The sequence below is a fragment of the Leopardus geoffroyi genome, chromosome A2, assembly GCF_018350155.1.
Source record: "Leopardus geoffroyi isolate Oge1 chromosome A2, O.geoffroyi_Oge1_pat1.0, whole genome shotgun sequence".
Taxonomy (NCBI): domain Eukaryota; kingdom Metazoa; phylum Chordata; class Mammalia; order Carnivora; family Felidae; genus Leopardus; species Leopardus geoffroyi.
Window position 1 is genome coordinate 36,974,541 of NC_059331.1, and position 27,661 is coordinate 37,002,201.

Genomic DNA, 27,661 nt, shown 5'->3' on the forward strand with positions numbered 1-27,661 from the left:
GGTGGCTCCCCAGGCATGTTGACACTGAAAAAGGTCCTACAACTTCCAAACACCAGGCTCAGAGAGTGCAATGCTCTTCCGAAATAAGAAACCGTTTAAGTTCCACACTTGCTCTCTAGTAAAAGATCTCTGGCTCTAAGAAAAGCCCATGGCCATGTCATTTCACAGAGAACTCCCCCAAAAGTCCTTCAGACACCCCCTTGATGTCTGCTGCTCTCCCATTCTCCAGTAGTTCAACTGAGTCCCTCCCTGTGGTTCAAGAAACAGTGATGATTTTCAGCACAAAATAACCACATGGCTTTGGGCTAAGCACCATTCCAGGAAGGAGATGGTCATAATCACGGTAATGCCAGGAGCTAATGTTTATTGTTTGTCATACACCTGAAACAAGGTGAGACTTTACACAAATTGCTGATTTTGGTTCCCTTAACACGAAGAAATGTGGCTGCTTGGAGGCCAAGAGCACCTAGACATGAATTCAAAGTGGGCCAGTTCATTCAGTCAACAAAGATTTACTGGGAAAAAATATATATATTCATGGAGCACTTACTAAGTTCCAGACAATGTGCTAGGTAGAGGCGTTCAACAGTGGCCAAGTCACATATGTTCCCTTCTCTCAGAAGCCACATTCTAATGGAGTACTGGGTTCAATCAGGATGACTTTGCCCCCCCCCCCCCAACCCTGACCCCCGGGGACATCTGGCAATTTCTGGAGACATTTTTAGTTGTCATAATTGGGGAGTGGGTGTGTAACTGGCATCTAGTGGATAGAGGTTAAGGATGTTGCTAAACCCTGTACAATGTACAGGGCAGCTCCCACAACAAAGAATTATCTGGCTTAAGATGTCAAAAGGGTCAGGGCCACTGGGTGGCTTAGTCGGTTGAGCATCTGACTTCGCCTCAGGTCATGATCTGATGCTTCGTGAGTCTGAGCCCTGCATCAGGCTCTCAGCTGACAGCTTAGAGACTGCTTTGGATCCTCTGTCTCATCTCTCTCTCTCTCTCTCTGCCCCTCCCTACCCCCTCTGACTCTCAAAAATAAATAAACATTAAAAAAAAAAAACAGGGGCGCCTGGGTGGCGCAGTCGGTTAAGCGTCCGACTTCAGCCAGGTCACGATCTCGCGGTCCGTGAGTTCGAGCCCCGCGTCAGGCTCTGGGTTGATGGCTCAGAGCCTGGAGCCTGTTTCCGATTCTGTGTCTCCCTCTCTCTCTGACCCTCCCCTGTTCATGCTCTGTCTCTCTCTGTCCCAAAAATAAATAAACATTGAAAAAAAAATTAAAAAAAATAATAATAAATAAACATTAAAAAAAAAAAAAAAGGGGCGCCTGGGTGGCGCAGTCGGTTAAGCGTCCGACTTCAGCCAGGTCACGATCTCACGGTCCGGGAGTTCGAGCCCCACGTCAGGCTCTGGGCTGATGGCTCAGAGCCTGGAGCCTGTTTCCGATTCTGTGTCTCCCTCTCTCTCTGCCCCTCCCCCGTTCATGCTCTGTCTCTCTCTGTCCCAAAAATAAATAAACGTTGAAAAAAAAAATTAAAAAAAAAAAAAAAAAAAAGAAGTCAAGGCTGAGAGACCCTGTAAGAGAGGAAGAAGAGAGAATGGCAAAAACCAAACCGAGAATTTTGAGATGTGAAACCTGGGCTGGTGTCTTCCTCGTCCGCTTTGGTTCTCAATCTAGGAAATGGTATTTGCTTTATCATGAGTCCCTCGTCAACATCCACGAATGGAGGTGGGGTCATTGTTTAAACAAGCACACCCATCACGGAATGGTATTCTGAAGGAGGTCAGAGATAAGCTTTCCACTGGCAGCACATTCCACAGCTCAGTTTGGTACTAGGTTGGCCATGACGGCTCTCTCTGCCAACCCCACCCTCCTTTTGTAAGGAGAGATGCGCTGATGTGTCTTTTCAGTCATGTTACACATCTTATCATTTACTTATCCCACCGCATTTCACGAAGGGTTTGAGGCAGCCAAGTAGATATAAACAATCATATACCCAAACCAGGAACAATACAGATTAGAATCAGGGGCGTGGAGGGTTTTTCATTATGGTTGTTGTCTGTTTACAAACTCGTCTTTTGAAGAACTCCCACTCAAATACACCATGTACACAAACACACACCTGCTGGAAGGGGGTCCTGTACTGTCTGTGAGATTTGGATGTACTTGACTCTTCCCACGGCCGGCAGTGAATATGTGATCCAGAGTGATCTGTCAGAGCACCACTCGGCCTGGCCAACGTGATTGGTGCAGGGACCGGCATGCTATCGGAGACCAATCACAGACCTCTCTAAGGTTTCTTCCAACCTTGTGGAGAACTACAGCTGTCCCATTCTCTGGGGTCTACAAGTTAAGGACATGCTGCATTAGGGCTGCCAGCCCAGGCAAAAAGCCTATCTTAAAATTAGGATGAGAGGGCTCCTGCGTGGCTCTGTGGGTTAAGCATTCGACTCCGACTCAGGTCATGATCTCACAGTTCTCAGGTTCAAGGCCTGTATGCGGCTCTGGGCTGGCAGTTGGGAGCCTGGAGCCTGCTTCCGATTCTGGATCTCCCTCTCTCTCTCTCTGCCCTTCCCCTGCTCATGCGCTTTCTCTCTCTCTCTCTCTCTCTCTCTCTCTCTCTCTCTGTCACACACACACACACACACACACACACACACACATAAACATTAAAAAAAAAGGGTTTTTTTTTTAAAATAAGATGAAGGAAGCACACAAAATCTAGAGATGGAGAAATAGGGCTCTGAGAATACCTGTTGAGACCCAGCGATGTCTGAAGGTCAGTGACGTGGTCCACTGAATCTCTTTGCCCAAAGCTATCTACACATTCAATGCAATCCCAATCAAAATTGCACCAGCATTCGTCTCGAAACTAGAACAAGCAATCCTGAAATTCATATGGAACCACAAAATGCCCCGAATAGCCAAAGTAATTTTGAAGAAGAAGACCAAAGCAGGAGGCATCACAATCCCAGACTTTAGCCTCTACTACAAAGCTGTCATCATCAAGACAGCATGGTATTGGCACAAAAACAGACACATAGACCAATGGAATAGAATAGAAACCCCAGAACTAGACCCACAAATGTATGGCCAACTAATCTTTGATGAAGCAGGAAAGAATATCCAATGGAAAAAAGACAGTCTCTTTAACAAATGTTGCTGGGAGAACTGGATAGCAACATGCAGAAGATTGAAACTAGACCACTTTCTCACACCATTCACAAAAATAAACTCAAAATGGATAAAGGACCTGAATGTGAGACAGGAAACCATCCAAACCCTAGAGGAGAAAGCAGGAAAAGACCTCTCTGACCTCAGCCATAGCAATTTCTTACTTGACACATCCCCAAAGGCAAGGGAATTAAAAGCAAAAATGAACTACTGGGACCTTATGAAGATAAAAAGCTTCTGCACAGCAAAGGAAACAATCAACAAAACTAAAAGGCAACCAATGGAATGGGAAAAGATATTTGCAAATGACATATCGGACAAAGGGCTAGTATCCAAAATCTATAAAGAGCTCACCAAACTCCACACCCGAAAAACAAATAACCCAGTGAAGAAATGGGCAGAAAACATGAATAGACACTTCTCTAAAGAAGACATCCGGATGGCCAACAGGCACATGAAAAGATGCTCAATGTCGCTCCTCATCAGGGAAATACAAATAAAAACCACACTCAGATATCACCTCATGCCAGTCAGAGTGGCCAAAATGAACAAATCAGGAGACTATAGATGCGAGGATGTGGAGAAACGGGAAGCCTTTTGCACTGTTGGTGGGAATGCAAATTGGTGCAGCCGCTCTGGAAAGCAGTGTGGAGGTTCCTCAGAAAATTAAAAATAGACCTACCCTATGACCCAGCAATAGCACTGCTAGGAATTTACCCAAGAGATACAGGAGTACTGATGCATAGGGGCACTTGTACCCCAATGTTTATAGCAGCACTCTCAACAATAGCCAAATTATGGAAAGAGCCTAAATGTCCATCAACTGATGAATGGATAAAGAAATTGTGGTTTATACACACAATGGAGTACTACGTGGCAATGAGAAAGAATGAAATATGGCCTTTTGTAGCAACGTGGATGGAACTGGAGAGTGTGATGCTAAGTGAAATAAGCCATACAGAGAAAGACAGATACCATATGGTTTCACTCTTATGTGGATCCTGAGAAACTTAACAGAAACCCATGGGGGAGGGGAAGGAAAAAAAAAAAAGAGGTTAGAGCGGAAGAGAGCCAAAGCATAAAAGACTCTTAAAAACTGAGAACAAACTGAGGGTTGATGGGGGGTGAGAGGGAGGGGAGGGTGGGTGATGAGTATTGAGAAGGGCACCTTTTGGGATGAGCACTGGGTGTTGTATGGAAACCAATTTGACAGTAAACTTCATATACTGAAAAAAAAAAAAAAAAAGATTTCTTTCACTGGAACGTAAAAGATCCTGACACAGTCCAGGCATATAGCAAGATGCGGGCAAAATGGAAACCAGAGAGCAGGAGATAAGGATCAAAGCAGGTTTGAATTTGGTTGCATTTGTTGGTCACCAAAGGTTAGGGTGATCAGTTACATCATTCTCTGTAGGTTTGCCATGAGATCATTCAAGCTCCTTAGGAGACGCCAAGCTTTTTCCTAGCACTGGCTAGGAAATGGACTTTGTAGAAGGAAATGCTCAGATACGGAGAGGACACCCTCTTTGATGGACACCCTTCAGCAAATATAATCATGGGATTTGCAAAGCTGTTACCAAGACTCTTGTGGATGCTAAGAGACTCCCCCTCCTTACAGGGTTGGTCAGCTTGATTTTGTGGGATCAAGAGAAAGGCAATGTGCTCCAACTCTGCACACTTCTGAAGGTTCTCTCGCCTGGTGAACATTCCTAGAGGTGGTTCTAGAACACTGTAGCCACTAACAGTTCTCAGCCTGTTTTGCCCTTTCCTACTTGGAAATCAGCTTACTTGTACCAGCTCCCCTAAAGAGAAGGGAAGCTCAGGAGAGTTAGAATCTCCTGTCCTTCAGCCCCAAGAAAGATGGCAGCGAGGTGCGTGGAGATGTTAGGGGGGCCACACTCAAGAGCCTCCCTTGTCCTCACCTCCTGTCTCCAGGATTAACACAAGCTGTTAGGATCTCACATTACCAGCAGGCTGTCACTGCAGTGAGGATCTCAAATGGCTCCAACCAAGGCACAGATTGGGACACAGAGTCTCTGTCCTTACAAAGAAAAAGGAGAAAAGCCACCGCGCCCCTAAACTTGTCTTGGAGCAGTAACGCTTTGATGAAGCCTAGTCTGACCATGTGCCTCACTAGAGTTCCACGGACAAAGGCAGGTTTGTAGCAGAGTATCACAACACGACACTAGGGAAGACAAGGTGTGTGTGTTTTGTTTGTTGTTGCTGCTGCCCTTGGAACTGTGTCAGTGGTTTTACAAGCGGTATTTCATTTACTGTACATGGCAATCCAAGGAATGAGATAGTAATACCACCACTTTCTATGGAAGGAGGGAGAGGATATGTACTTTGCCCAAGGTCACACCATTGGTACGAGGCAGAGCCCATGAGTTTGGACCCAAATCTACGGGACCTCCAAGTCCATGCTCTAGTCTCTGCCTCAGACCCTGACAGGTGGGTGCCATGGAACCACAGTGGGCAGAAGAACCCCCTGCCCCTGGGGTTCATCCAACAAGAAATGCCTTCCTTATCAGAGCCATGTGTGAGCTCACTGGGGTACGTTGCCCATATCACAGCTATGTGCCCCCCTAAAGGAAATATGCAGATACATTATCTAGGGTTAGGGAGGCTAACCATCAATAAGCAGGCACATGGCTTAAACCACCCCTCCCCACCCCATAACAAAACCACAGGCGGAAGAAAACACTGATAGAGGAAGCACAAGAAAACAATTGCGTCGACTCTCCCCTTCTCTTCAACAGCTAGCTTGTCACAAGGTTAAAAACAATGATGTTCTATTCAGATCAAAGCAAAGTCAGCCAAGAATAATCAAAACTCTCATGAAAAATATTCAAAATATGGACTGTTTATTAATGGTAAGTTTCATCCTCAACATACATCATGCTTTGATGTTAGCTAATGATCGTATGACATCACCGTGCTTACCAACAAATTTTAAAATAATACTTACTGCACCTTCAGCTCAGCTTAAAATTCATTTTTATGGGGGCGCCTGGGTGGCGCAGTCGGTTAAGCGTCTAACTTCAGCCAGGTCACGATCTCGCGGTCTGTGAGTTCGAGCCCCGCGTCAGGCTCTGGGCTGATGGCTCAGAGCCTGGAGCCTGTTTCCGATTCTGTGTGTCTCTCTCTCTGCCCCTCCCCCGTTCATGCTCTGTCTCTCTCTGTCCCAAAAATAAATAAACGTTGAAAAAAAAAATTAAAAAAAAAATTCGTTTTTATGTATGCCTTATAATGTACCTAATAACTGTTCACCGGTACACGCAAATACTTATTAGTACAACAAATGTGTATGGATTAGGGTACATACTAAAAAACATGTTAAAACATGTGTCCAAAAAGCTTCATAAATAAGACAGTGGAAATCACCAACTATGCGCTATAAACTAAATTCCCAAGGATTTGTGCCATCTATTTGGGGCACATAGTTTGGGTGCTTCTCAAACAATGTGCATTCATGCTACCTAGGAGCCTTGATAAAATGTAGGTTCTATTTCAATAAGTCTGTGGCAGGGCATGCGATTCTTCCGCTCAAGCTCCCAGGTCATGAAAATGAGGCTGCTCCACAGGACACACTCTGAGTAGTAAGTTCCTAAAAGAACTATAATGGTAACTTTTAAGTGTTCACTTGACTGGGCCACAGGGTGCCCAAATATTTGGTCAAAGGTCATTTTGGATGCATCTGAGAATGTGCGTTTGCATGAGATGACCATTGACAGTCAAGAGACTGAGTACATTGTGCTCCATCATTCGGGTGGGCCTCGTCTAATCAGTTGAAGGCATGCACAGCCCAAAAGGCTGACCCTCTCTTGAGTAAAAGGGAATTTTCCTGCCTGACAGCCTTCAAACTGGGGTGTCAGTTCTGCTGATTTCAGATTTCCTAATGGCAAGTACACATAATGTATCTCTCTCTATCTCTCTCTCTATATGTATATGTATATATCTAGATATAGATAGATATAGATATAGATATAGATATAGATATAGATATAGATATCTCCTATAGGTTCTGTTTCTCTGGGGAACCCTAATACAGGTACCTCACTAAAGAAACTATACTTTTCCTTGATATCACTTGTCCCAGTTCAGAACAATTAGGTTGAAACATTGCCATTTTTACCGTCAAAGATGATTGAATATTGACAATTTCATAAGGTTCCATTTAGTGTCAATTTCTTTCAAGATTTACTTGTGTGTTACTTGTCTCGAGCCATTTGAGTGTTAGTTCTTTGAGTGCAGGGATTGTGTCTGTACTGTCACTATTATAGCTCTCAAAACAGTGCTAGGTATGCCATAGGTGCTCAATAAATACCTATTAAATGAATATGTGAATGGGTGAATGAATGAATGAATGAATGAATGAATGAATGAATAAAGAGTGAATAAAAGAGATACTTTCTTTTGTAAACTGGGATGTCAGAAACCAGAATTCCTCTGTGCCAGATGCTGTTCTAGGCACTGTGGACAGTAATGTAAAGAGACAGATAATCAAGTAGCAAACCAGGAAATTAATAAGTTAATTTTAGGCTGCAATGTGAAATGAAGCAAGTAATACCAAGCGATGGGCTGGAGCAGGTGGGGGTGGGGGGGAGGCTGTGGTAACTGAGCCTGGGTCATCAGTGATGGCTTCTCAGAGAAGGCGATACTGGAGCGGAGACCTCAATGGCAAGGAGGCCAGCATGTGAGGTCTGATGGAGGAGAATTCGAGCCGAGCCAAGCCAAAAGAACAGCTCCAAGGTAGCAATGAGCTTGGCATATTTGAGGAACAAAAAGAGAATACGGCATTCTTTCACTTTCCAATTACAGCGAGCAAATAAAAGACCCCAACATTCCCAAACAGAGCTCACCTCCTCATCTTGCTTCAAAGCTTCCAGGAGTCCCAAGGTCTAAACTGTGTCCTGACATTTAAACACTTGACTAGGATTCCGGAGCATTTCCTCTTGTACCAGAAGCATCTTTTAGTCTTTCAAGAACGCAAGGGCTGTGGGCAGGAGGTAACTTTCTGGAGTGCTGGTTACACAGGTACAGGCAAAGCTCCTCAAACCACACTTAAAATGTGTGCCTTTTATTGTGTAATGTATACCCCACTGAAGGTGACTGCTAAAATGCAAGGACTCCATTGCCCAAAGGGAAGTAACCTGCCGTGAAAAAGGATATAGAGAGACTACTCCATGGGCAACGAGATGTGCCTGCAAGGGTTTCTCCAAGCTGGGGAGCTGGTGAAAGCCAGAAGGTAACCACAGACATGCAGGATAAAGGGGAAGCAGGAAGAAGAGAGAAGAGGCAAAAGAAGGGAAGACATTTATCATTTGAGGCCACTTCTTTAAAAGAGACTCCAAAAAAATAAAAATAAAAAAAATAAATAGAAGGGACTCCAGCTCGTCTGAAGTATGTTTGAAAAGCACCCGGGGTCGGGGCGCCTGGGTGGCTCGGTTGGTTAAGCATCCGACTTCGGCTCAGGTCATGATCTCCCGGTCCGTGAGTTCGAGCCCCGCGTCGGGCTCTGTGCTGACAGCTCAGAGCCTGGAGCCTGTTTCAGATTCTGTGTCTCCCTCTCTCTGACCCTCCCCTGTTCATACTCTGTCTCTCTCTGTCTCAAAAATAAATAAACGTTAAAAAAAAATTAAAAAAAAAAAAAGAAAAGAAAAGCACCCAGGACACTGTGCTGTGTAATGTGCCACTTGGATTTCTGATTCTGTTTGAAGGTGGGCAAAACAATGGCATGTGTTCCCTCCTGGCTTCAAGTGTATGGAGCTTCATACAGGCATTCCTGCCCCCAAGGTCATTTCTCATCAATGCCTCCTCAAAGGGCACTGGCCCTGCCAGGGGCAGATGCAGGAAACACTCCTGGTCTTGATCTTCCAGAGGCTCCTTGAACTGGCCTCCCTGCATGTGTTGCCACTTGCAGAACCGTAAGCACTTCTTTGTGATCTGAGAGCACGTAAGTCCTGCACGTGTCCACTCAAAGGCCATGCAGCCTAGTGGTCAAGGACCTGTGCTCTGGCCTCAGACTGTCTGGGTTGGAAGCCTGACTCCTCCACTCCCCAGGGCCTTGTTCATCCTCACGGAAAGCAATCTGTGCCTCTTCAAAGGCACACTGTCCTAAGGCCTGCCTCAGTGGGGCAGGACCTGAAATTAAAGGAGAATTTATACCCAAGCTCACAGCAAAATAGCAGGCTGGACAAGGGTTCTTTAATAACACCCAGGCCAACACTTTTCAAGGTATTCAATGTGGCCATACCTGGGTCTTCTCTCCTATTCTGAACCTGTCACCCTCCGCTGCTTAACCCTGAAGGACTTAGGAGCCTTGACCAATGTCACACAGCTAAAAACATAACAGAGCCAGAGCTAGGTACCGAGTTTCAGACTACAACATTTACCCCTTTGGCAGGTCAGGGGTAGAAAATTCCAATAATAAGGGTGATGGCAAAGGGGTAAAAGTTGCTGAGCAGTGACCATAAAGAGGTCCTGTGCTAAGGGCCTCCCAAGCCCAGTCTCAGTGAAACCCTCGCACAAGCCTACGACATAGGGATCACCATGGTCGCAATTTACAGACAAGAACCTAAAACTCAGAGAGGTGAAGTCACTTTCCCAAGGCCACACAACTCTTAAGTGGCCAGGCTGGATGGAATCTCCGGCCATCTGACTTGAGGTCGGCCTGACTGCGTCTCCAGGCACTGCAGGGACCAGCACTAAGGGAACTGGGTGGGGGTGGAGACGGAGGAGAACCTGAGAGCTTCCTAAAGAGGGAAGTCATCCCCGGAAGGCAACCAACAGCTTCCTTGGGAAAATGCATGTCAGGTGTTGTCAGTTCTACCAATTTCTCAAGAGAAGTCAGAAATTGGGATTTCTATGTGAAATCTCCTTGGTTCTAAGTTGGGTTTCAAACACAATACATAACAGACACTGAAGAAATTTACAGCCCAGATGCAGCCTTGACTGGATCTGAGTTTGGAAGCCCAAGCTCCAGAGGACATTTCTGGCATGACCAGGAGAATGTTACCGTGATTGGCTATTTGATGGTATTAGAGTTTCTGTCCTTCTTCTTGAGTGCGATCCTGGGATTGTGTTGTGTGGGAGAATGTCCTTGTTCTTAGGCGATCCACGCTGAAGTATTTAGGGAGAAAGGGAGAGAGCAAATGAAAATACAGAGTGGGTGCTAAAGCAGATATGACAAGATACTCATAATTGCACGGCCTGGATTAGTAACTCTCAACTGGGGGTGATTCTACCCCCAGATGACATGTGGCTGTGACTGAGGACATTTTTTTTTAACTGTCACAGCTGGGTTGTAAGGGGGGTGCTACTGGCACCTAGTGGGGGGAGTCGAAGCAGGCTGCCAGACACCCTACGATGCACAGAACAGCCCCCCACAACCGAGAATGAGCCGGCCCCAATGGCAGTCGTACCGGGAGTGAAAAACCGTAAAGACATTTTTATCCTTCTTTCAAGTTTCGTCTTTTGTATGTGTAAAATGTTTCACAGTAAAAAAAAGAGAGAGAGAGAGAGAGAGAGAAACGTAAAAATAAGAATACATAAATAGTGGTGCCTGGGTGGCTCAGTTGGTTGGGCCTCTGACTTCAGCCTAGGTCATGATCTCTCCGTTCCCGGGTTCGAGCCCTGTGTTGGGCTCCGTGCTGACAGCTCAGAGCCTGGAGCCTGTTTCAGATTCTGTGTCTCCCTCTGTCTCTCCCTCTGCCCCTCCCCTGCTCATGCTCTGTCTCTCTCTCTCTCTCAAAAATAAACATACATTAAAAAAAAATACATATATAGCAATACCTTGCAGACCAAACCAGTAACCACAGCTGGTTACCCTGGGTAACCACAGCCAGCCACTGTTTGCAGTCACTTGTTCCGATACATGGTGGCAGAATATAAGGCTGCTGTGGCTGATGGATGAGGGTCTCTGAATATCTTCCTATATCAAGGGCAAGACCCCCGCATGCCCATGGATTCCACAGGTCCTGGAATTAGCAACTTTCCCGTTTTCAAGTCCCAGTCAGCCCAAAAAGGAGCAGCCGACATGCCCACGATTCTGGGTCTGAAAACTGACATCACGAAGGCCTCTTCTGGGATACCACAATTGCACGGGTCACGAGGAGCAGTTGGTGACTTGGGGCTGCTTTCCGATGAAATGAGAATGAACACTTCATCTCAGTGACCCGCACAGTCAGCCCAAGACAAAATAAATTAAGAGGCTGTGGCCGAGATGGTAATTTCACCCGGAAGCTCTCAGGTAGCTGTGTGTATGCCACCCGGGTACCCCCTGACCTGTGGCTGGGACTTGAAATGGTTAATTGCATACACAGGGCACCATGCATTTCGACGGTCCTCGGGGCAGCCCCCAGCACCACAAATACACAAATACACAAAGCAGAAATACGTGCAGAAAACACACAACCAAATGCACATAAGAGAGTGACACTGGATTTAATACATCCATCTCCAAGACTGTAAAGTAGTCCCAAACTCAAGAACAGTCTTCCTTAAACATGCAGGCCACTTTTGAGGAGCCATTCAGGGAGGCTGCTACATGCGGATTTCTGGGGCTCATCCCAGACCTTTGCTGACCCGGAATCTTTCCCTTTCTGGACAGAACACAAGAATATGCATTCTAGGAAGCTGCCCACCCCCACCCAATGCTCACTCAAACTGAAAACACAGTTGAAATCAGGGAGCTGGGGACTGCAGTTTTATAACTAACTGGGTGACCTTGGAGAAGCCACCCAACCTGAGCCATGATTTTGTCATCTAAAAGTGGGAACTGATAGCACCTGTCTCCTAAGGTGGTCATGCACACTAAAGGAGTGTTTACACACACATGCACCAGAGTGTATACACACACACGCACACACACACACACACACACACACACACACACCTCTCTCTAGTGCAGTGCCTGGCAAATGTTCTTTCCTTTTCAGTAATAGTAACTGGCCATGCACTGGAAAGCCTAGAGACCTTTACAGAAGTACAAAGACTCAGCAACCCTAGAGATTGTGACCTAAATTGCCTAGGGCGGGCCCCTAGCAAGAGGGTTGTTTTGTTTTGTTTTTTAAAGCACTCCAGGTGGTCCTAAACAGCAGCTGGGGTTGAAAACCACACCTGGGAAACTACCAATAAAAATCAACTATCCTTTCTCTTCAAGAGAATGTACTTCCATGGCATTCTGGAATTTCCAAACTGTGTACCAGGAGAGTGTTGTGTCCAGGCTTTTTCAGAGGTGTGGATGCCCCGATATTCAACACCCAACCAGCACTTTGGTGGTCCCTGAAGAAGTGGCTGCAACCAACTAAGCCGGGGGGATTCTTTCTCCAGACAGAGCTGCAAGGTGGCAAGACAGGAATAAGATTCCCTCCTGAGCCCTCAGGTCTGCGGTGGAGCTCTGTCTCAACAGGAATACCCAGATCACACAGAGCCTGAAGATCACACATCACCTTCCCCCTCTGCAGGCCAAAGGGAGCCACCCACCCTTAGCTCAGCTCCCACCTTCCCACCTCCCCTTCTCCTGCCTTTCCTACCCTCCTTCACCTGCCTTTCCTACTCTGCTTCATCCCCCACCCAAACACCCAGGAGGGCTCCTGGAAGGGCTGGTTTGCAAGGGAAAGGCTCAGTGGATACTTCAGCAGAGGAATTAATACGAATCTGCAAGGCAGCCTACCTATGCCTGGGGGACTCTCTCCCTACCAAGGCCACACCCGTTGCCTGCCACAGTCCCGCCTCCCTAGTCTTCTTTCACCTTAACACAGACCCCAGGAACCTACAGGGACTGGCAGGGACTGCAGGGAAGTGAAACTCCTGCCTGTGGGGCTGGCCACAGGGCATCTCGGAGGTGCAGGAGGTGGGCGGGGCCAGCGTGTTACTCTCTCAGTTGGTCAGAGTTTCCTGAATCCTCTCCAAGCTAACTTTTGTGCTTCAAGACCCCAACATCCACCCACACCTCCCTGCTGACCCAAACCAAGAGGAATTTCCTCACCTCTTGCCCCAAATCCCTCCCCTCTGGGGGGAAAAAAAATCATCGGATACTCTGCGTATAAATAGAAAATAATTACTAGTGAGGTGGTCATGTTCCTCCGCCTATTTAGGGTGGGTCTCTTTGTTCAGGTTTTTTAGGCAGGCGCACCGAGTTCCTGCATCCACAGGAGCACACATGGGCCCCCGCCAGAGGTGTGGGGAGGGTGTGTGTCTGTGTGTAGGGGGTTGGGCGGGGGGGACACATGGCAACCCCGCTGCCCACACTCGGCAAGATCGAGCTAGCTACCGCCCAGCCACCCAGCTGTTCCAAGACTGCCAGTCGCTCTCCAACCCCGCCCGCCCAGACCTCCTGCCAACCCTGGCCTGCGTCGCGTCTGGGGGCTGCTTCCCGGTGGCTGCGCCCTCTGCTTCCAAAGTTACTGGGTTGTGCGAATCAACTTAGACACTTTTTAAAAGGCAAAGGAAAATCGCTCCATCAATCCCCAAATGCCTTCTCCCATCTGCTGCACTCGCAATCACTAGGACTTGGCGTAATGAAAGTTGAGGGAAAGTTGAGGAATGGGTGGGGCAGGAGGGTGGCTCCCGCCCTTGGAGTCCTCGCCAACCCCTGCAAGGGGCGCAGCGCGGGGCGGAGGCCCTGGCCCCCAGCAGGGAGAAGTGGCGACAGCGGAAAGCGGGCAGGGGTCCTGGTGGCTGGGAGGCAACCAAGGTCCCAATTCCAGGAACCTGACCGCTCAGGGAGAGAGAGAGAAGAAGCCTCTCCAGGCAAGGCTTTTGTTCTCGCCCTCCTCTCTCTCTCTCCACCTCTCTCGCTTCTTTTTCGCGACCCTTACGAGTTGCAGGTGGCACACACTGCTTCCATCCCTCACACGTGCCGGCCTTCCTTTTCGGGCTGCCTGTCCTGTTTACCTAGAAGCTGGCATCTGGAATCCGAGGGGTAGACCCCTCGCCAAAACCCAAGACTCCGGAGCCGTGGGCTCCCGGGCTGCGTGTGTCTCAGATCCGCTTGAATCCTAGGTGGGAAAGGGCAGCGAGACGGTGAGGGGTGGTGCAGAGACCACCCCCTACATACACACACGCGCTCAAGTCCACACGTGTGCGGAGCCCAGCGCCCCTTCTCCGCCCTTGGAGCCGAAATTGGCTGCCCAGGCGATCTCCGCCAGCGGAGATGGGGGTTGGGGGGGGGGTGAGGGGAGCGCCATTGCCCAAGGAAAGGTGGAGAGGGAAGAGGAGGGAGAGCGGCGCCTGGAGGGGAGGCGACGGAGTTGGGTGGAGGGGAGGCAGCCTACCTGGACTTGGCTTCCTTTGCCGCCGGTGCGCTTTCTCCAGCCCCAGCTTGGTGAAGATGCCTACAAGCATGACGGCCAGCACCCCGCACATGATGTAAAGGATCAGGTTGGTCTTGTCCTTCGTGGGGTGGTGCTGGGGGCCGTCCTTGCGCCCGGGGGCCTTGCGGGTGTTGAGCCACAGCGGAATGTCAGAGTTGGTGCAGGTGCTCTGGTTCAGTCGCCGCTTCTTAAAACGTGCAGCAGAACCGCAAGTCACAAGTCCCTCAGCGGAAGATGAAGTCGCCCGAGGAACAATTGAACGGCTGGTCCACTGGTCCCTGATACCGAAGTAGCCCCGGCAGAAGTTCGGCGTGGGCGCTCGGGTAGGGGACGCGTCCCAGACCCCCGCGCCCTCGCTGGCCTCTTCCGAGGCGGCCCCCAGAGCGCCCGCACGCCCCCCTCCCCGCGCCAGCACTACCACGCAGCCCAGCTGAGCCAGCTGCCCGTGCCCCGCTCGCTCCTGCGCCCGGCACACGCGGGCGCACAGCTCGGTGAGGAAGCTGCCGAGGAGCAGCCGGAGGGCGCTACGAATCATGTCTCCCAGCCTGGGCTCGGCCGGCCGCCTCTCCAGACGCGGACGAAGCTGCCGAGGCTGTTGCCGGGGGCTGCGAGCCACCGCCAGCCGCACAGGCAGGGAGAGGCGCGGGGCGCTTGTTGGTGGGCGGCCCCTGCGCTGGGCTCAGCCCGCTTTCGCCTCCCGGACGCCGCGCGTAGCGCGCCTAAGGGGAGGGGCCAGGCGGGGAGGAGCGCGCCTGGACGGGCTGGGGGAGGACGAGTGGGGACAAGCGCTGGGTGCAGGTCCGGCCCCCTACAGGGAGAGGCGGAGGCCGGAGAGCAGCGGAGAGTGGGTCGGTCTCTGCCTCGCCTAGGCCGGCGGCTCCGGACTAGCCGCCCTGCGCCCGCTCTCAGGATCCCTCTCAGCTCTCCAGCTTGCTAAGTCCCCTGGAGAGAGCCAAGCAATGCTTTTGGTATGAAGAGAGGGCAGGAGGAAAGGGGGGGGGGGGGAGGAGGGAAGGAGGGGTGGAAGGAAAGGTCGCGAGCTCCAAGGAGGCGGGGGCGCGGAAGAGTGAGTCGGCAGGGCTGGCGGGAGCGAGTTGGGGGGCGAGAGTGCAGAGCTGAACTAGGCTAGCGGGCGGGGAGGGGGGAGCGTCGGCAGCCACTGGGGCTGAAGGCACCGCTCGGGTTTCCCAGCAGGTGGAGGATGGCTGCGGGACCTCCCGCGCCCTCTCTGGGAGGGAGACGCGGCTCAGACCTGTTCGGGCGAAGAGGCGGCTCAGCCCCTGGCTTTTTCAGGCGTGTGCGCAGGAGCTGCGGTTCGAATCTGCCCTCCAGGGAAGGGGGGATTCACAGGGGTTAGGTAGGGACAGACTAAGTGGCTTCCACTCAAAGACAAACTGAGACACAGTCTGATCAGGATCGCCCCTCCATGGTGCCCGGGCCGTCTCGCCCCCCTTCCCCGACTGAGCCCTCTAGCCAGGCGCGCGTCCGGGGTGGTTCTACTCCCTGGGACTTGCCTAGGAACAAGACTGAGCTGGGAAGGCTGGGTGGCCAGCCACCGGGCCCAGGGTAAGGACCCCCGGAGAGGGCCGTGCGAGGAACTGAAGTCAAAGAAGCCCAGGGGGTAGAAAGAGGCAGCAGACCAGGCCCAGGCAGGGGCACGAGTCCAAGTCCCGGAAGGTCTTTCCTTGGGATTCTCCCAGGCCCCAGGACCTGCCACTTGTGTCCTTCTAAGACCTCGTGGGGGCGTTCCCTGCGTTCTACAGGAGGGCACACAGCATGCCCAGATCCATGCAGCACAAGGCCTGGACACCTAGCTTCAGCCACCCTTCCGCATCTGGAGCTCGCGCGTGGGTCTCTGGAATTGGCTGCCCCCTTGCTCACGGAGCCCCCCAGACATCCTCACCCGATGTGGTGCAGTCCGGCCTTGCTTCCTGGGCTTCCAGCCTCTGGTCCTTGCCCTTCAGCATTTCCAAATCTGCCCTCTCCACTCAGCTGATTCCAGCTGGAATCAGTTGGCCCTCTCTCATTTATCCCACTTCTTTCCTCTGCTTGAGTTTGACTCCAATAGCCCCCAAAACAGGATTTGCACCAAAGCTGCTACACTGAATTTAGATCTCCACAGGCCTCTGTGTATGTTTTTTTTTTAAATTGCATTAACTAAGTATACACCTTGCAGTCAGCTGGGCGGTTTTCAGGGAAATGATGTCTCCACCACCCTCCCCTCCACTGGGCTTCAGTCAGGGGCTTCTCTGGGCATTTTCAAAGCACCAAAAAGTTGGGCCACCAATAAAATGACATAGTGGGTTCTCTTTAACCACAAAAGCATGGTGGGGAGGTGGTTACTGAACTCCTTTGCAAGTTTTCTCAAAATGACAGGGAATTTGGCTAACTGTGCCTTCTCTTGGAGGATGTTACCTCCTGTCTTCTGAAAGACTAGCATAGAATGACCCTGTTCCAGCAAAAAATGAACCAGGCCGACACTGACCCAGCATATCCAGGAGTATGCCAGCCCTTGGAGACTCACTGAATCGCGGGCTGTATTATGTCCCAAACCTACCTGGACAAGGTGTGAGATTGTTTAGTCTAAATGCATCAGAGCCATTGGAATGAGGTTCCCAAAATACGGCAGAGTGGCATGTGGGTCGACCCACACCCACCACCACTGTGTGAGCCTCTAAAAACACAAGCATTGGTGTGTGAGAACTAATGATGGCTGACATCTGATGCCTACAATATACCCACTAAGCTTCTCTTTTCTTTTTATTTATTTATTTATTTTTTAACGTGTATTTATTTTTGAGACAGAGAAAGACAGAGCATGAAGGGGGGAGGGTCAGAGAGAGGGAGACACAGAATCCGAAACAGGCTCCAGGCTCCCAGCTGTCAGCACAGAGCCCGAGGCGGGGCTCGAACTCACAGGCTGCGAGATCATGACCTGAGCTGAAGTAGGCCGCTCAACCGACTGAGCCACCCAGGCGCCCCTAAGCTTGTCTTTTCTAAAGTCACCTCCTCACAGATGCTCAAAGCATGCCTAGCATCTCGCAGACAATCTGGGAATAGTTGCTAAACCACTGGAGTGACTGATCTCCTGTAACTCTATCTCTAGGTGATACTACCAGGCCCACACAACAGAGGGAGGGAGTGAGGGCCAAAGCGATTAAACCAGATGCCCACAGTAGCGCAGCAAGGGATGCTACACAGTTGGCTTTTGACCCAAGAAATGTGACTCCAGGGTCTGTGTTGTAACCACTGCAGATAGTGCCTGCCTAAAATAGGCCTCCAGACTCTCCATCTGACATTACATTATGTATTTGGTTTTTGCCTATCTCCGCACATTGAATGGTAAACTCCAGGGCAGAAAGGGGCCTTCACTCCTGCAGCATCTCTGAGCACCTACAGCAGCAAGAAGCATGAGAAACACCCAAAAACTATTTACAGGCTGTTTTGATGAACTTACTAAACTCTTATGCCAGACCCTTGGTGTGAAACCAAGGGAGGAAAGAAATGCATACAACAGGGACAGACAATGGAGTTTCTGCTGTCAGGACCACACAGAGGGATTGGGATATTTCTAGGCACTAAATCAGAATTGGAAAGGACCCTTCCAGCAGGCCTGCCAAGGTCCAAGAGGCTGAGGCTCAGAGAGGTTAAGGTCTTTGTCCCAAGGTCACATGGTCAGCAAATGGGAAAGCCAGGGCTGGGTGCAGAATGCCAGACTCCTAACCTCTGCTTTCCTGCCTGCCCACCCCCACTGCACCCCACCGAGGCACCTCCCAGCAAGCATCAGGGCTGGGAGCCTAGGACAAGGGCCTGGTAGGAGGATAGGTCACAGACACCTTCCCGCAAGAGTTGGCGTTGTTCAGACACATTTAAATTTGATTTTAAAAGAGAGAGAACAAAACAAACAGAAAAAAACACCTTCGTGAAAAGAGACAAAATCTAGACAGAAAAGTCCATTTTAGAATCTGTCTCCAATCTCTGTAAAATATTGCCTGTCACCAGAATATTTGAGTCCAGTCCTCAGGGGAGATTCACTCTGGCTGCTATTCCAGGCTTTACTTAACAGAGACTGCCCCCTGTTTGTCACAAGGAGAGTGCAGGGAGCCTGCTTGGGAAAGAAGCCAACCTGATAGAAGGACCCTTTGTGGCTTATTTGCCAGATCCAAACTTTAAACCTGCTGTCCCTGTGAACTTCAATCAAACCAAATTCCCTTGCTGTTCCTTCCTGGAACATTGCCCACACCCGTTTCCCAAGCCTTTGAAAAATATGTACAAGAAGGGGGGAATCAGGTTCATTTCCCTCTCTAAAGGAAGAAAGCCACTTTCCTCTGGGTATGTCAACTCAGTAAATAGAGTCACTGCCTCCTAATAGAAGTGTGATTATTGACAACATGTCCCCATTTAGAACATGTGGTTGAGAAAGCATTTCTGTAAGGGTTCCCGGTGGGGAGGGGTGCGGTGTGTGTGTGTGTGTGTGTGTGTGTGTGTGTGTGTGTGTGTAGAGATGGTGGTGGTTATTCACTTCCTAATTGAAACACCTGTCAAGTTCTAGAAGATGAAAAATCATCATCAAAGACCACCCCCACCACTACCAAAATGAATTCCTGCAAATGTGTTGAAATTAACATGCAGCTCTTCAGGAAAGTGCTTTCTATGAAAGAGATGATGACATTATTATTTACAACACAGGCACTTTTAGTATCTAAGGAAGAATCTCATTGGCTCTAGGCTTAATTATGTCAGTCTGCAGCACAATTTGCAAGGAACCTGCAACCATACTCCCCAATAATTAAGGGGAAGGAGCGATGTTACAAAAGAGGTTTGCTCACCAGGACTCGGAGCCCACGTCAGTCTATATGCAACTCCACAAATTAGACTCTCTGTGTTGTGGCCCTCGCAGGCATTGATTCTTAATAGTTCTCATCGGGTGACTCTTAGGGTTTCAAAAAGGTTTCTTAGCAACTGTTAGCCTTGCGAAAAAGAAAAGAGATAACACACAAGCTGTTGGTTGGAAACCTTAAGAGCTGCCTGGGGGCTGGGGGAGATCAAAACTGGACCCCCAAATACAGAGGGCAAGGAGAGACCAAAGGAGGAGGCAGATGTCTCCAGATGGGTGGATGGTGGGGGTAATAAGCAAGGGAACTTACAAGGCCTGCCCTGGGCCCCGCAAGGCAAGTGGATCTCTCCACCTGCCTGCCAGAATCTTACAAGTTTATATTACACCCAACCCTCAATAGGGGTCAGTAGTATATCGTTCAGATGGTCTCAGCAGCACTTTGCTCTCTCAAGGCTGCATCCTTGAAGCAGACTTCTAGTGCCAGAACAGTGTTTGGAATATACATTGCAAGGACAGGGGAGGGGGTGATGAGCCTCCGATTGCCCACAGCCAGCTCAGGGGTCAACTGAAGGTCATGTCCCCTCGATGACTTTCTCCAACAGAAGCCAAAATGTGGCCAGCACCTTGCCGTGCTGGGGCAACACGCTGGTTTGATATATTTTATTCTCTTGTTCTGAAAAGAGAAAGGAAACTACAAGGGAAGTGAAGTGGGTCTAAATTTTGGTTCCCCCAGACTACAAGTAGTAGGTGAGGTGATTTTTGGTGGTACCCAAACATGTTTTGTAAATAATTTTATATTTATTGTTCATATGTGTCAGAAAAAATGACACATCAAACACTTGGCTTCAGGAGAAAAACATTTAAGGTGCACATCAATTTAAAGTCCATTTAAGAAGAATAATAAATACATTATAGTATTTATTAATAAAGTAAAAATGCAGAAAATAAGATGAAGTGTCTTGTGTCTAGGAAATGTGGGTTTTGGTATGAGGACAGGGTTTCTCAGCTTCAATGCTATCGACATTTAATTTTTTTAAATGTTTATGTATTTATTTTTGAGAGTAGGACAGAGCGTGAGCAGAGCAGGGACAGAGAGAGAGAGAGAGAGAGAGAGAGAGGAAGACACGGAATCTGAAGCAGACTCCAGCCTCTGAGCTGTCAGCCCTGACCCAGATGAGTGGCTCAAACTCTTGGACCGTGAGAACATGACCTGAGCCAAAGTCAGTAGCTTAACTGGCTGAGCCACCCAGGTGCCCCAATGCTATTGACATTTTGGAGTGGGTCATTCTGTGATGGGGGGAGCTGATGTGGGGGGCTGTCCTGTGCATCGTAGAAGGTTCAGCGGCATCTCTGGACTCTACCCACTAGATGCCAGTAGCACCTCCCAGTTGCCACAACCAAACACAGGTGATGAGCAGACATGGCAAACAATTGAGAACCGCCCCATGTTTAAATCCTAGTTCTTTCTGTATGAGGTTTATGACCTCAAATGAGTCGCTTACCCTCTCTAAGCCTCAGTTTCCCCACCTATAAGATGTGGATATGAATGGGTCTTTCCCGGGACACCTGGGTGACTCTTTGGTTAAGCCTCTCTGACTCTTGATTTTAGCTCAGATCATGATCTCATGGTTGGTGAGTTCAAGCCCCATGTTGGGCTCCACGCTGACACCGAGGAGCCTGCTTGGAATTCATTCTGTCCCTCTGCCCCTCCCCTATGTGCTTGCTTGCTCTCTCTGTCTCTCTCAATAAATAAATAAATAAATAAATAAATAAATAAATAAATAAATAAATACTTTAAAAAAAGAATGGTGCTTTCCCCAGGAATATTACAAACACTCCATATCTTGCATAGAGCACTTAGCACAGTGAAATGGAACTTTGGCAGTGCTTAGTAAACAGTCATTCTTAAGACAGGAAACCTGAAGGAGCCTAGCAGGTGGCAGGCACTGGGCTGAGTCCTGGGGAGACAGAAGGCTGAGACAACATCCTTGCTCTCCAGGATCTCAGATCTCCAGGACAAGATAGAATATAGAGGCAGGGCAAGCTTCCTGGGCATGCAGTCTGGACAGCCTTACAGCAACCCATGCTCAGGAGGGCCCCATGCTTCGCCTGCTGCTCTGCCATTGTCGTGAAACTCTTAAATGATTTCTGAACACGGGGCCTCACCAATTCTGCAGCCGGTCCTCTATGTAGGGGATGCAACTCTGGCAAAATGAGAGGTCAAGCATTTGGGAACTTACAGGGGGATGTTTCACTCCGCCTACACAGGCAAAGGCGTCTCTTGAAGTGTTGACATCAAATCAGTCCTAGCTTACATGTATGTAAGCATTCTCAGCAATGTAGCAAGCAGAATTTTTTTTTAAGTAGGCTTTATGCCTAGTGTGGAGTCAAATGCTGGTCTTGAACTCACAACCCTGAGATCAAGACCTGAGCTGAGATCAAGTTTAACCAACGGAGCCACCCAGGCACCCCACCGCAGGAAGAATTTTGGTAGATTCTCTTTAAAAATAGTTCTCGTGGTGCCTGGGTGACTCAGTCGGTTAAGTATCCAGCTCCTGATCTCGGCTCCGGGTATGATCTCACAATTCCTGAGATCAAGCCCCACGTGGGGCTCTGAGCTGATAGTGTGGAGCCTGCTTGGGATTCTCTCTTTCCCTATCTTTCTGACCCCCCACCAAAATAAATAAATAAACTAAAAAAAAACCCAGGTAGTTCTCAAATGTCAGTCCCAAGAACAATACTGAAGTTTTCCATAGTTAAGTTTCCACTGGTCCATAGAAAATTGAGAAAAATTACGGTTGATGAAATAGATATTCTATAAGCAGCTCTTTTAAAGGTTGTATACTCTATTTGTGTAACAATCACTTTCTAAAGTATGTTAGTCTTGTGTGTGTGTGTGTATGTGTGCGCGCGTGCGAGTGTGTGTGTAAATATTTCTTACCAGGGTAAAATGGTAAACTTATCATGCCTAATTTTTGGTCATTTTACTATAGACGAATCCCAGAGTCTGGGATGACTAATGTAAGAACCTCACAGTAGGGTTTGTTCACAAGAAAAGTGGTAGTTTGAGGCAATTCTCTGAATAATTCAAGTCCCTCCTACTGTGCTGTGAAACCAAAATAGGTTTTAGGGTCATGCATTTTCCAGCTAGCTACATTGGCTGAAATGATGAGGTATATCCCCAGGAATTAGCTATGGGTGGATGCAAAGCACACAACTCCCCGGACCCATGTCTCTCTGCTTCAACAAATGCCTATAAATACAGATTGTATCACAGAGTTTTTTCCATGTAACAAATCATCCCAACATTTAGTGGCTTAAAATAATAACTGCTTATTTAACTAACAGTTCCGTAGATTGGCAACTTAGGTTGGCCTCAACTGCATGGTTCCTCTGGTCTTGGTTGGACTCACTCATGCATTTGCTGCTAAACTGCCAGGTCACCAGGGTGCTGGTTGGTCTGGGACAGCCTTCATTTGGGACAGCTCCTCTCTGTCCCATGAGATTTCTCATAAGCCATCAGGCTAGCCAAGGCTTTTTCACATGACGCCTGGGCAGGGTTCCTAGTCACTAAAATAAAGCACGTGAGACTTATTGAGACCCAGCGTCAGCACAGGCACGTCATCACTGTGCCACATTCTGTTGGCACAAAACAAGCTACAAAGGCAGTTTATATTCAAGGAGAATATGGAAGAGTGGCAAGGTTGCATTGCAAAGGGACATGCATGTGGTGCCTGGGTAGCTCAGTCAGTTAAGCATCCGACTTTTGATGTCAGCTTGGGGTATGATCTCACAGTTTGTGAGTTCGAGCCCTGTGTCAGGCTCTATGCTGACAGCGGGGAGCCTGCTTGGGATTCTGTCTCTCCCTCTCTCTGTTTCTTGACCACTTGCTCTCTCGCTTTCTCTCTCTCTCTGAAAATAAACAAGAAAGAAAGAAAGAAAGAAAGAAAGAAAGAAAGAAAGAAAGAAAGAAAGAAAGAAAGAAAGAAAAGAAAAGAAAGGAAAAGGGAACTGCATGCAGAATGTGTGAATCACTGTAGCTATTTTTTTTTTTTTATGTATATGTATCGAACGTCTTAGTCCATTTAGGCTGCTGTAATAATATGTGATATACTGGGTGGTTTGTAAATAGTAGAAATCTATTTCTCACAATTCTGGAAGCTGCCAAGATCAAGACACAAGCATGGACACATTCTGGTGACAGCCCTCTTCCTGAGTCATAGGTGGCACCTTTTCACTGTGTCCTCACATGGCAGAAGGGGTGATGGAGCTCTGTGGGGGCTCTTTTATAAGAAGGGTGATTCCATTCATGATGACACCACCCAAATGACCTAGCCATCTCCCACAGGTCCTTCCTTCTAATATCATCACATTGGTCATTAGGATTTCCTGATGGGAATTTTTAGAGAACACAAACATTTATTTAAAAAGATTTTTTAAAATATTTTTTCTTTATTTTTTGAGACAGAGAGACAGAGCATGAGCAGAGGAGGGGCAGAGAGAGGGGGAGACACAGAATCTGAAGCAGGCTCCAGGCTCTGAGCTGTCAGCACAGAGCCCGACCCAGGGCTTGAACTCACAAACTTGCTCGAACTCACAGACCGTGAGATCATGACCTGAGCTGAAGTCCGAGGCTTAACCGACTGAGCCACCCAGGCACCCCTGAGAGGACACAAACATTTAGAGGATAGCTTCAACCTACCAAACAGTTCAAATGGCATTACTACCAACCACGGTAGAATGAAAATCCCCCTATCACCAAGACTGCCTCACCGACAGTATTCCAGGACAAACTTATACACACGTTTGTACTGTCTGCAAAGAAGCAACAGTCACATAAAGTTATACAAGTTGTACTCTCACCTACATAATCAGAACAACCCCTGTACATTGGAAAGTTTGGTACCCAAACAGCCAGCCATGTGTCCAAACCAGTAAACCGGGAGGTCCTTGGTGCCTCCCTTTGTTTCAACTTCTGTATCCTGTCATTCACCAAGTTCTGTCAATTCTCCCTCCTGAACAAACATCAGATCCTTCCTTCCTGTCATCCCCGTTTCTCCTGTTTCACTTCAGCCCTCATCATTTCTCATGGTGATGATGACACTTCTCCCTAATTTTGCCTACCCCTCCCATCATGTCCTCATCCTGAATCCAGTTGCCTTTCATTCACTTAACAAGCCTTTATTGAATGCTCACATCGTGCCAAGCACTCTGCTGGTGGCAGATACAACAGGAAATAAGAGAGCCCCTAGTTTGGTAAAGGAAAGAAGCAGAAAAGACTTAATTTATTTGTCAGGGCAGGTCATGTGCTGTACTGCATAACCACAAAATCTCAGTGGCTTAACCCAGTAAATGGTGATTTAGGATTCAGGTCTCTCCCATCATGTAGTTCCACCATCACAAAATCCTTTACTTTGAGCCACGTGGGAGCCATGCAGAGGCCATATGGAGCCATAGAGGAAAGAGCAGAAGGATGGAATGAGGTAGTTTATGGCCATGCCTGGCAAGTGGCATACAGCATTCCCACCATATTCCATTGGCCGAACTCGGTCACATGGTCCCAACTTAAGCACAAAGGACTCTGGGAAATGTAGTGTTCCTACATGCTCAGAGCAGGAAAGAGAGCTGGTGAGTGTATAACCAGTCCTTTCCTCAATGGATGATTGTCATGCATGTAACTGGGAAGTATGGCATCCTAAGGGAACCAGGGGCGGGTCTAATGTATTTACTACATCCTTGGATTCAGGAAGGCAGGGTGGTGGGCTAAATAATGGCCCCCAAAGATATCCAAGTCCTAATCCCTGGAACCTCAAACCTAGTACCTGGCAGAAAGGACTTTGTACATGTGATTAAGTTAAGGATCTTGAGACAGAGAAATTGCTCTGGATTACCAAAGGGGGCCCTAAATGTAATCATGAGTGTTCTTCTAACAGGTAGATGGAGGGAGATTTGACCAGGGAGGGGAAAAGGGAGATGAGATGACAGAAGCAGAGACTGGAGTGATGTGCTTGAAGATGGAGGAAGGGTCCACAAGCCCCACAAGCTAAAAAGCTGGGAAAGGCAAGGAAGAGATTATCTCTTGGAACCCCCAGAAGGAATCAGCCTGCTGACACCTTGATTTTAGGCTGTTAAGTCTCATTTTGAACCTCTGGCCTCTGCAAGTATAAGAGAATAAAGAGTTCTTGCTTTAAAATAGTGAATAAGTGATTTGTGACAACAACAAGAGGAAACTAATACAAGCAGTTATGCCTACACTAAGTTCCAGATAAGGATCACGCATTAGTGAGCTAGGCAAAAAGACTGGAAGACAGGGCCAGAAGTGGAAGTTAAGACTGAAGGGTAGCAAGGTCCAGATCCAACAGGATTTGTGAGGGAGGAGAGGGAGGGCAGGAGGGCAGTGAATTTAAGCCCGAGGGCACCAGAAAGCCATTGAAGCAGGAGTGACCTGACCAAGATCTACATTTTTGCACAATAACCCCACCTGCTCTGTGGAGAGCACATCAGGGGAACCAGTGCTGGTGGCAGAAGACAGTCATTTATTTGCTTTATCCCAGGAGAAAAGTAGAAAGGCAATATTCCAGGGTCCTGGCAATATGTAGTGGAATCAACGGGACTTGGTGATGGCGCGCCTCTGATAAGAGACATCCACTCCATCAGCAACATCAGCTGCACCAACCCTGATCGTCGATGGTACCTGCAGAGGACATAACCTGCTTAGCCACCTATCCGGAATTGAGACAAACTAGGGAAGTCTAAAGGAACAGGCAAGGTGCCTGTGAAGACCGGGTGCTACCCATTGGATGCCTTCTTCCAAATCCTGTATTGCCAAGACCATCATGTCCTTTGTAATTTGAGTAAAATAGTTAGAGCACCATCCCCATATACAGGGAAACCCAGCATTAACCTTCATCACCACCCACGCCACGATCAAGGGATTTCTATTTCTCCAAATCGCTTCTGACTCTGATTTCCTGCTTCTGCTTGTACAGCTATGCTGATGTGCACTCCACAGAGATGTCCCCAACCGATGGGCGAGCTGAGGCTGAAATCCAACCTGCAATGTCCTGGCCAAGTAATGTCTTCTTGGTGTATACAGAAACTGATTTGATGCTTGGCATGGCCAGAACTTGGAGCTTTTGAGGAGAAAAGACTGGAAATAAAGGTCAAGTAGGGGGTCAGCTTAAAGTGTTTCAGTGCCTTCCTAAGGTGCTCAAGACTGCTTCTTATAATGATGGTACCTTGTCCAACAATGTAAAACAAAGACAAACACATCCATTCAGATATGCATCTTATGCAAATCATGTTGCCAGCGAATCTGGTCCTCATCACCCTTCTGGGACCAAGAAAAAGCCAACCAGTCTGAGCTGAGACTGTCTATACCGAGTCCTGTGGGGAATCCCATTGGCCTCCATGCACAGACAGGATTAAACAGTGCTAGGAAAAGAAAGGGAAAATGGATCTGACTCAAGAGAGAAGCAGAAACAAACAAAAAGAAACTTAACTACCTGGTTGATGGCTTTCTGGATCCTGAGATTTGGGGGTTCTGTGTGCTACTCCTGGATCTTCCAATAAAGTCCTCCTAACTTCCTCCTGTTTTTGCCCAAATTAACGCAAGTTGATTCCTCTTATAATTCTGACCTGGATATTGTGTGTCCACTTTCTGTCTTCAGGCCTTCGTCCCATCACCACCAAATGTTACATTTTGTGTCTCTCCTTCCTGATGCCATGAGTTGGCCAGATGGAGAGGAGGAGGAGAGGTCAGGGGAAGGCAGGGTTGGGGAGAAGAGAGAAAGGTGTCATTGCATACATACTCAAAGATATAGAAAAGTGTTCATTATAGCATTGTCTGTAATAGCAAAGGACTGAAAACCACCTCCATCGGTGAGAGAACTGATAGTCTCCCAGAGAGATCTCTCCATCAGTGAGGTACTGGCTAAATAACTCACAGTACTTCCATACTGGAATACTATACAGCAGTTGAAAAGAATGAGCAGTGAAAAAAAGTTCTAGGGGTGCCTAGGTGGCCAGTCAGTTGAGCATCTGACTCTTGATATCAGCTCATGTTGTAATCTTGCCATTCGGGGATCAAGACCTGTGTAGGGGCTGAGCTGACAGCTCACAGACTGCTTGGGATTCTCTTTCCCTCTCTCTCTGCCCTCCCCCTACCTTCTCTCAAAATAAATCAATAAAATAAAATAGAGAACTCAGTTTAGGCATTACTGTCTTACTTACATATTTAGTAAATAAATATGTTTATATTCTAAACATGGTATAAATTATAATAAATCATCATTCATATTATTACACATCTAAATGTATTTTATAAAAATA

The 27,661-nt window shown here is 48.2% G+C and overlaps 1 protein-coding gene and 1 long non-coding RNA gene across 18 annotated transcripts in view; one reads left to right on the forward strand and one right to left on the reverse strand.

Moving 5' to 3' along the window:
* The window catches only part of LOC123605856 (protein shisa-9-like), a 153,980-nt gene extending 138,721 nt beyond the window's left edge, over positions 1-15,259 (reverse strand). For 16 of the 17 annotated variants that reach the window (XR_006715942.1, XR_006715943.1, XR_006715936.1 and 13 more), the window contains exon 1: positions 14,455-15,259. Coding sequence is in view for 2 of the 17 variants with exons in the window: in XM_045493518.1 (XP_045349474.1) it covers positions 14,455-15,028 (574 nt within the window). In the remaining 15 variants the exon portion in view is untranslated. Of the gene's footprint in view, positions 1-14,044; positions 14,179-14,454 lie in introns of those variants that run through there. The other variant, XM_045493520.1, reaches the window with a different exon arrangement.
* An 81-nt stretch (positions 15,260-15,340) lies between these two features.
* On the forward strand, positions 15,341-26,185 carry LOC123605859. Its single transcript, XR_006715955.1, has 3 exons — positions 15,341-15,461; positions 15,685-15,806; positions 25,264-26,185. It is a non-coding gene; the product is annotated as an uncharacterized LOC123605859 (long non-coding RNA).
* Positions 26,186-27,661: the final 1,476 nt, after the last annotated feature.